Source organism: Salvelinus namaycush, chromosome 14 (assembly GCF_016432855.1).
Source record: "Salvelinus namaycush isolate Seneca chromosome 14, SaNama_1.0, whole genome shotgun sequence".
Lineage (NCBI taxonomy): Eukaryota > Metazoa > Chordata > Actinopteri > Salmoniformes > Salmonidae > Salvelinus > Salvelinus namaycush.
The window spans coordinates 9018404-9028338 of NC_052320.1; the positions used below are offsets into that span (position 1 = coordinate 9018404).

The following is a 9935-nucleotide window of genomic DNA, read 5'->3' on the forward strand; positions in this document are numbered from 1 at the left end:
GCCTGTGTATTGGTGTGTGTGAAATGGTTAGTTGATGCCTGTGTATTGGTGTGTGTGAAATGGTTAGTTGATGCCTGTGTATTGGTGTGTGTGAAATGGTTAGTTGATGCCTGTGTATTGGTGTGTGTGAAATGGTTAGTTGATGCATGTGTATTGGTGTGTGTGAAATGGTTAGTTGATGCCTGTGTATTGGTGTGTGTGTGGTTAGTTGATGCCTGTGTATTGGTGTGTGTGTGGTTAGTTGATGCCTGTGTATTGGAGTGTGTGAAACGGTTAGTTGATGCCTGTGTATTGGTGTGTGTGTGGTTAGTTGATGCCTGTGTATTGGTGTGTGTGTGGTTAGTTGATGCCTGTGTATTGGTGTGTGTGTGGTTAGTTGATGCCTGTGTATTGGAGTGTGTGAAATGGTTAGTTGATGCCTGTGTATTGGCGTGTGTGAAATGGTTAGTTGATGCCTGTGTATTGGAGTGTGTGAAATGGTTAGTTGATGCCTGTGTATTGGCGTGTGTGAAATGGTTAGTTGATGCCTGTGTATTGGTGTGTGTGAAATGGTTAGTTGATGCCTGTGTATTGGCGTGTGTTTGTGTGTACTTACACTCGTACTTGCTTTTATACATGTGTGTGAGTGCGTGTGGAATGATCTCCAAAACTCTCTAAAGTGGAATGTTCCGTGGCTGCTAGGGCAGTTTGGACGGCTGGTTCATTACCTTTTTACTGAGGAATGGGTATATTTTTCATAATCGTGTTTTGTGAGATACATTTCTTAAATTGCTTGTAAGTATTGTAGGTGTTTAATATCGAGTTGGATTTTTAAATGTTGTGAATTTGTATGATTGTGTGCAGGGCTCCCAATAGGATTTCCCTGTTTAAATCGATTTAAATAAAACAAGGCAACAGTCAACGTGTCATCCCCATGAATGAGCCCCCCCCCCTCTCGGCCCAGTGCTGTTTGAGATATCGTGTGTGACTAACATTCGAACTAACAGATGGTCGGACGTACACAGATCCACAGTCCTCCTCGATAAAAACATTTTGTCCAAAGACATTGTGGATCTGTAACTGTCTCTCATCTCCTTCTACAGGGTTAGAGTGTTGTAACGTATTAGTACTGGCAGCCCCTAACAGTGATGGACAACAGGCAGACAGATGTTAACCTGGACCTGGCTGGTTACTGCTCTCCTCTGACAGAACTACTCTCCTTCTAACTGAGACCAGCTCCACAGAATGCTGAGCCCCATTGCCCCCTATAGTAAGTACCATACACTCACACCTTTATCACAGAATGCTGAGCCCCATTGCCCCCTATAGTAATATATAGTAAGTACCATACACTATATCACAGGTGTCAAACTCAGTCCACGGAGAGCTTAGTGTCTGCGAGTTTTCACTCCTCCTTTGTGCCTGATTGATAAATGACGGTCACTAATTAGTAGGGAACTCCCCTCAACTGGTTGTCTATGTCTTAATTGAAAGGAAAAAACTCAAACTCGCAGACACTAGACCCTGTAGTGTTCAGGATACCACTGCTCTGGTTCAGAGTTCAGGATACCACTGCTCTGGTTCAGAGTTCAGGATACCACTGCTCTGGTTCAGAGTTCAGGCTACCACTGCTCTGGTTCAGAGTTCAGGCTACCACTGCTCTGGTTCAGAGTTCAGGATACCACTGCTCTGGTTTAGAGTTCAGGATACCACTGCTCTGGTTCAGAGTTCAGGCTACCACTGCTCTGGTTTAGAGTTCAGGATACCACTGCTCTGGTTTAGAGTTCAGGATACCACTGCTCTGGTTCAGAGTTCAGGCTACCACTGCTCTGGTTTAGAGTTCAGGATACCACTGCTCTGGTTTAGAGTTCAGGATACCACTGCTCTGGTTCAGAGTTCAGGCTACCACTGCTCTGGTTCAGAGTTCAGGCTACCACTGCTCTGGTTTAGAGTTCAGGATACCACTGCTCTGGTTTAGAGTTCAGGATACCACTGCTCTGGTTCAGAGTTCAGGCTACCACTGCTCTGGTTCAGAGTTCAGGCTACCACTGCTCTGGTTCAGAGTTCAGGATACCACTGCTCTGGTTCAGAGTTCAGGATACCACTGTTCTGGTTCAGAGTTCAGGATACCACTGCTCTGGTTCAGAGTTCAGGATACCACTGCTCTGGTTCAGAGTTCAGGATACCACTGCTCTGGTTCAGAGTTCAGGATACCACTGTTCTGGTATATGGTGTTGGTGGGATGTACGTGGTGTTGGTGGGATGTATGTGGTGTTGGTGGGATGTATGTGGTGTTGGTGGGATGTACGTGGTGTTGGTGGGATGTATGTGGTGTTGGTGAGATGTACGTGGTGTTGGTGTGATGTATCTGGAGTTAGTAGGATGTATGTGGTGTTGGTGGGATGTATGTGGTGTTGGTGGGATGTATGTGGTGTTGGTGGGATGTATGTGGTGTTGGTGGGATGTATGTGGTGTTGGTGGGATGTTTGTGGTGTTGGTGGGATGTATGTGTTGTTGGTGGGATGTATGTGGTGTTGGTGGGATGTATGTGGTGTTGGTGGGATGTTTGTGGTGTTGGTGGGATGTATTTGGTGTTGGTGTGATGTATGTGGTGTTGGTGGGATGTACGTGGTGTTGGTGTGATGTACATGGTGTTGGTGGGATGTATGTGGAATGGTGGGATGTATGTGGTGTTGGTGGGATGTATGTGGTGTTGGTGGGATGTATATGGTGTTGGTGGGATGTATGTGGTGTTGGTGGGATGTATGTGGTGTTGGTGGGATGTTGTGGTGTTGGTGGGATGTATATGGTGTTGGTGGGATGTATGTGGTGTTGGTGTGATGTATATGGTGTTGATGGGATGTACGTGGTGTTGGTGGGATGTACGTGGTGTTGGTAGGATGTTGTGGTGTTGGTGGGATGTTTGTGGTGTTGGTGGGATGTATGTGGTGTTGGTGGGATGTATGTGGTGTTGGTGGGATGTATGTGGTGTTGGTGTGATGTATATGGTGTTGATGGGATGTACGTGGTGTTGGTGGGATGTATGTGGTGTTGGTGGGATGTATATGGTGTTGGTGGGATGTTGTGGTGTTGGTGGGATGTATATGGTGTTGGTGGGATGTTGTGGTGTTGGTGGGATGTTGTGGTGTTGGTGGGATGTACGTGGTGTTGGTGGGATGTTGTGGTGTTGGTGGGATGTTTGTGGTGTTGGTGGGATGTATATGGTGTTGGTGGGATGTACGTGGTGTTGGTGGAATGTGTGTGGTGTTGGTGGGATGTATGTGGTGTTGGTGGGATGTATGTGGTGTTGGTGGGATGTTGTGGTGTTGGTGGGATGTATATGGTGTTGGTGGGATGTATATGGTGTTGGTGGAATGTTTGTGGTGTTGGTGGGATGTACGTGGTGTTGGTGGGATGTTTGTGGTGTTGGTGGGATGTTTGTGGTGTTGGTGGGATGTTTGTGGTGTTGGTGGGATGTATATGGTGTTGGTGGGATGTATATGGTGTTGGTGGGATGTACGTGGTGTTGGTGGGATGTACGTGGTGTTGGTGGGATGTATATGGTGTTGGTGGGATGTACGTGGTGTTGGTGGGATGTATATGGTGTTGGTGGGATGTATATGGTGTTGGTGGGATGTATATGGTGTTGGTGGGATGTATATGGTGTTGGTGGGATGTACGTGGTGTTGGTGGGATGTACGTGGTGTTGGTGGGATGTACGTGGTGTTGGTGGGATGTACGTGGTGTTGGTGGGATGTATATGGTGTTGGTGGGATGTACGTGGTGTTGGTGGGATGTACGTGGTGTTGGTGGGATGTATATGGTGTTGGTGGGATGTACGTGGTGTTGGTGGGATGTATATGGTGTTGGTGGGATGTACGTGGTGTTGGTGGGATGTACGTGGTGTTGGTGGGATGTATATGGTGTTGGTGGGATGTACGTGGTGTTGGTGGGATGTATATGGTGTTGGTGGGATGTATATGGTGTTGGTGGGATGTACGTGGTGTTGGTGGGATGTACGTGGTGTTGGTGGGATGTATGTGGTGTTGGTGGGATGTATATGGTGTTGGTGGGATGTACGTGGGAGCGAGGTAATGAGAATTTAAACTGGACAAACCTTGCAATTAGAGCCAGTGACGTATTTGTGAATTTCTTGTTTTTTCTCCTAGTTGATTTGTTTTCTTGATGTTGAAAATACACCAGTCATGACGTTATCAGAAGAAACATCCAGATCACTAAGAAATGTCTGACCTTATTTATCATTATATCAAACTTCATTTATTTTATTTTTGCAATGGCCCTCCCTAGCTGATTTAATAGAACATATTATTTATAGTCTTATGATGTGGTAATTAAATCGGTAAATCCTGATGGAACTGTTGTGAGCTGATGGAACTGTTGTGAACTGATAGAACTGTTGTGAACTGATGGAACTGTTGTGAACTGATGGAACTGTTGTGAATTGATGGAACTGTTGTGAACTGATGGAACTGTTGTGAACTGATGGAACTGTTGTGAACTGATGGAACTGTTGTGAATTGATGGAACTGTTGTGAACTGATGGAACTGTTGTGAACTGATGGAACTGTTGTGAACTGATGGAACTGTTGTGAACTGATGGAACTGTTGTGAATTGATGGAACTGTTGTGAACTGATGGAACTGTTGTGAACTGATGGAACTGTTGTGAACTGATGGAACTGTTGTGAACTGATGGAACTGTTGTGAATTGATAGAACTGTTGTGAATTGATGGAACTGTTGTGAACTGATGGAACTGTTGTGAATTGATGGAACTGTTGTGAACTGATGGAACTGTTGTGAACTGATGGAACTGTTGTGAACTGATGGAACTGTTGTGAATTGATGGAACTGTTGTGAACTGATGGAACTGTTGTGAACTGATGGAACTGTTGTGAACTGATGGAACTGTTGTGAACTGATGGAACTGTTGTGAACTGATGGAACTGTTGTGAGCTGATGGAACTGTTGTGAGCTGATGGAACTGTTGTGAACTGACTTCCATTAGGCAGACCATACATACTGACCGACCAATCAACAGTCTCCTCTGCTCTCTTCAGAACACGTAGATCCAAGAATGTCACAAACTACTGGTGGGATGTTTAGAATACCTTTGAATGCCTCTAGACTCCGGAACACTGCTTTCCTTCACTGGACTCCTTCAACGCACCAGATCCTGGGCTTTGTCTGAAATGGTCTCGGCTGGCTCTGCCTGTACACACACACTACAGGTTTTCTTGTACTGTAGCTATAGCTTGAGGTTGTTTCATTAGAATAACTGTTGTGTTGTGTACTGCTGTGGTTGTGAATGGTGTGAAGGGTTGGTAACAGGTTGCTAGTGTGTCTCTTTCTGGACAGTGAGATCGTAGGAGAGCACACACAGTGGAGTTAGTCACCATGCTTATGGTATCTGAGACCACTGACACAGAGCAAGAGGTGTCTCTCTCTCTCCCTACCTCTCTCTCTCTCTCCCTACCTCTCCCTCTCTCTCCCTACCTCTACTCCTCTCTCTCTCCCTACCTCTCCCCCTCTCTCTCCCTACCTCTCCCCCTCTCTCTCCCTACCTCTCCCCCTCTCACTCTCTACCGCTCCCCCTCTCTCTCCCTCTCTCCCCATCTCTCGCCCTACCTCTCCCCCTCTCTCTCTCCCCCCCTCTCTCTCTCTCTCTACCTCTCCCCCTCTCTCTACCTCTCCCCCTCTCTCTCCCCCTCTCTCTCTACCTCTCCCCCTCTCTCTCCCCCTCTCTCTCTCCCTCTCCCCCCCTCTCTCTCCCTACCTCTCCCCCCCTCTCTCTCCCTACCTCTCCCCCTCTCTCTCCCTCTCTCTCCCTACCTCTCCCCCTCTCTCTCCCCCTCTCTCTCTCCCTCTCCCTACCTCTCCCCCGCTCTCTCTCCCCCTCTCTCTCTCTCTCCCTACCTCTCCCCCTCTCTCTCTCTACCTCTCCCCCTCTCTCTCTCTATCCTCTCCCCCCTCTCTCTCTCTGCCCCTTCTCTCTCTCTCCTTACCTCTCCCCCTCTCTCTCTCTCTTTCTCCCTACCTCTCCCCCTTTCTCTCCCTACCTCTCTCCCTCTCTCTCTCTCTTTCTCCCCCTCTCTCTCCCTACCTCTCCCCCTCTCTCTCTCCCCCCTCTCCCTACCTCTCCCCCTCTCTCTCTCTCTCTCTCTCTCTCTCTCTCCCTACCTCTCCCCCTGTTACTAAAACACTGCATTCTTTATAGTATTTTAGTCTCTCTCTCTCAGCGTTCATTGTGACACTCCTGCTTTTGTTATTATATTAAACCTTTCTTCACGATTCTTCTGGACACAAATCATGTGAAAAGGAGGGTTAATGTACATGTGAACAATCTCACCTACATGTCAGAATTTTCTTTGTGGGGAAGATAAATATTTCTACTTTCTTATGTTACTTCTGACTCCCAGCACTGCTTAGTCACACACACACACACACACACACACACACACACACACACACACACACACACACACACACACACACACACACACACACACACACACACACACACACACACACACACACACACACACACACACACACACACAGAGCTGAGATACACTCTTTCCTCATAGAGAGCTTACCTTCTATTCACCTCATCTGTTCCCTCATGTCCCCTCTGTGTGTCCGTCCGGCCGTTGTTCCTACCCCCTGGCTCCTGGCTCTCTATCTCTCATCCAGAAGACCCCAAGTTGGGCCTGCCAGCTAGGGCCGGACCTGAATGAAACCTGAGAGAGATTCCAGGGTCCATGGATACTCCTGGAGGGATTTGGTGCAAAGAATCTGTAATCTGCACTTCAAACAGGCTCCTAAATCAGTCCCAGGCCGGTAGCCCAGGAGTGCCCTAACCCTTGTTGCTGGGGGCCCCCACTGCTGGTGGAGGGATACCTTTTCTTTTCAACACACCGACACACATGTGCCTGCCTGGCCTGACTTAGAGTAGAGTGGGGCAGCTCCAAGCCTTCAGCTTCAAGCCTTCAGCTTCAAGCCTTCAGCTCCAAGCCTTCAGCTTCAAGCCTTCAGCTTTAAGCCTTCAGCTTCAAGCCTTCAGCTTCAAGCCTTCAGCTTCAAGCCTTCAGCTCCAGCAGATTTTGTAACTCTCCTTTCTGTGAACCCACTCTCTGTCTGTCTTTCCTCTCTCGTTTTCTCGTTTCGTTATTCTCTCGTTCTCTCTGTCTCGTTCTCTCTCTCTCATTCTCCTTCTCTCTTGTTTTCTATCCTCTCTGTAAATTACTGACTCATGAGGGCCGGGCTGACTTGACTCATGAGGGCCGAGCTGACTTTTACAAGGCCCCCCATAGGACTAGGTTACAGCATGGCTCCCACGTGTATCTGCCAAGAATCTCTGTTTCTCATTGTGCCCTAGGTTGGTCTCTCTATAAAGCGAGAGTGTCAAACTGGTCGACAGTTTAGGCATATTGAAAAAGGAAAGCACTTGTGTGTTCTGTGTGTCCTGGATTTTCAGAGCAGGTGCTTTCTTCTATAGTGAGAGGACCTGGTTGGAGAGGAGGGGTATGAGGGGTACAGCTGTGGCAGCATGGAGATAGAGATGGTGAGGGGTACAGCTGTGGCAGCATGGAGATAGAGATGGTGAGGGGTACAGCTGTGGCAGCATGGAGATAGAGATGGTGAGGGGTACAGCTGTGGCAGCATGGAGATAGAGATGGTGAGGGGTACAGCGGGTGGTTTGTATGGAGCATGGTTCTAGGGGTACTGCGGGTGGTTTGTATGGAGCATGGTTCTAGGGGTACAGCGGGTGGTTTGTATGGAGCATGGTTCTAGGGGTACAGCGGGTGGTTTGTATGGAGCATGGTTCTAGGGGTACAGCGGGTGGTTTGTATGGAGCATGGTTCTAGGGGTACAGCGGGTGGTTTGTATGGAGCATGGTTCTAGGGGTACAGCGGGTGGTTTGTATGGAGCATGGTTCTAGGGGTACAGCGGGTGGTTTGTATGGAGCATGGTTCTAGGGGTACAGCGGGTGGTTTGTATGGAGCATGGTTCTAGGGGTACAGCGGGTGGTTTGTATGGAGCATGGTTCTAGGGGTACTGCGGGTGGTTTGTATGGAGCATGGTTCTAGGGGTACAGCGGGTGGTTTGTATGGAGCATGGTTCTAGGGGTACAGCGGGTGGTTTGTATGGAGCATGGTTCTAGGGGTACTGCGGGTGGTTTGTATGGAGCATTTGTTCTAGGGGTATAGTGGGTGTGTGTGTGTGTGTGTGTGTGTGTGTGTGTGTGTGTGTGTGTGTGTGTGTGTGTGTGTGTGTGTGTGTGTGTGTGTGCGCGCGCGCGCGCGCGCGCGCGTGCGTGAGTGCTTACGTGCATATATGTTAATGTGTCTGTTCTTGCATTTTGTGTGGTTTTGCATGTGTATGAGTGTCTTTATGTCCAGAGATCAGGTAGGGGTTAGGGCACCTAGGTCTATGTCAGCACAACCAGGCTTCCCTCTCCCTAGGTTCATCAGCTCATTAAGGACATCTCCACTACCAGTAAGGGCCCAATTAAGATACACTCAGAGTTCACAAGGGTCCTGAGGCAGCAGAATTCAGCCAGAACAGTTCACGATATGGTGACTAATTAGTCAATTACCACACACCTACCTTCATCAGTTATGCAGTTAGCTGACCATTTGTAATGTAAAAGCATAGGTATGGTAAAACACATCACAACATCATTGAGTTGCTCCGATATCTGTGTAGTAACATTGTAACTACACTGGTAACAACGTTATATTCATATTTTTGTTGTTACACAACAATCAGTTAAAGTGAGCTTTTTTGCTTTTTTGTGTTGTGTGCTAACCCAAAACAACACATCCCAGAGCTGGTGTCCATGTGGTCAGAGCAACAACACATCCCAGAGCTGGTGTCCATGTGGTCAGAGCAACAACACATCCTAGAGCTGGTGTCCATGTGGTCAGAGCAACAACACATCCCAGAGCTGGTGTCCATGTGGTCAGAGCAACAACACATCCCAGAGCTGGTGTCCATGTGGTCAGAGCAACAACACATCCCAGAGCTGGTGTCCATGTGGTCAGAGCAACAACACATCCCAGAGCTGGTGTCCATGTGGTCAGAGCAACAACACATCCTAGAGCTGGTGTCCATGTGGTCAGAGCAACAACACATCCCAGAGCTGGTGTCCATGTGGTCAGAGCAACAACACATCCTAGAGCTGGTGTCCATGTGGTCAGAGCAACAACACATCCCAGAGCTGGTGTCCATGTGGTCAGAGCAACAACACATCCCAGAGCTGGTGTCCATGTGGTCAGAGCAACAACACATCCCAGAGCTGGTGTCCATGTGGTCAGAGCAACAACACATCCCAGAGCTGGTGTCCATGTGGTCAGAGCAACAACACATCCCAGAGCTGGTGTCCATGTGGTCAGAGCAACAACACATCCTAGAGCTGGTGTCAATGTAGTCAGACCAAAGGGAAGGGACAGAGAGAGGATAGATTATAAAGAGGGAGAGAGAGAGAAAGAAAGAGAGAGAGATTATAAAGAGAGAGAGAAAGAGAGAGAGATATAAATTATAAAGAGGGGGAGAAAGAGAAAGAGAGAGAGATATAAATTATAAAGAGGGGGAGAGAGAGAAAGAGAGAGATAGATATATTATAAAGAGTGGGAGAGAGAGAAAGAGAGAGAGAGAGATTATAAAGAAGGGGAGAGAGAAAAGGAGAACAGAGAGAGATTATAAAGAGGGGAAGAGAGAGAAAGAAAGAGATATATAGATAGATTATAAAGAGAGGAGAGAAAGAGAGAGAGCGAGAGAGAGATTATAAAGAGGGGGAGAGAGACAGATTATAGAGGGGGAGAGAGAGAAAGAAAGAGATATATAGATAGATTATAAAGAAGGGAGAGAAAGAGAGAGAGAGAGCAAGATTATAAAGAGGGGAGAGAGAGATTATAAAGAGGGGGAGAGAGGG

At 47.8% G+C, this 9935-nt stretch overlaps 1 protein-coding gene across 1 annotated transcript; it reads left to right on the plus strand.

Moving 5' to 3' along the window:
* The first annotated feature begins 1089 nt into the window (after positions 1 to 1089).
* On the plus strand, positions 1090 to 9492 carry LOC120058815 (golgin subfamily A member 6-like protein 6). The gene is made up of 2 exons (XM_039007546.1): positions 1090 to 1249; positions 8830 to 9492. Exons 1-2 carry the CDS (start codon positions 1225 to 1227, stop codon positions 9429 to 9431), a joined length of 627 nt encoding a protein of 208 aa, XP_038863474.1. The 5' UTR covers positions 1090 to 1224; the 3' UTR covers positions 9432 to 9492.
* Positions 9493 to 9935: the final 443 nt, after the last annotated feature.

Bases quoted from the DNA above. Each gene is read 5' to 3' on its own strand.
- LOC120058815 (XM_039007546.1), top strand. From the start codon at position 1,225: ATGCTGAGCCCCATTGCCCCCTATA. The intron at 1,250-8,829 runs GTAAGTACCATA...AACACATCCCAG, and splicing joins GAGCCCCATTGCCCCCTATA to AGCTGGTGTCCATGTGGTCA.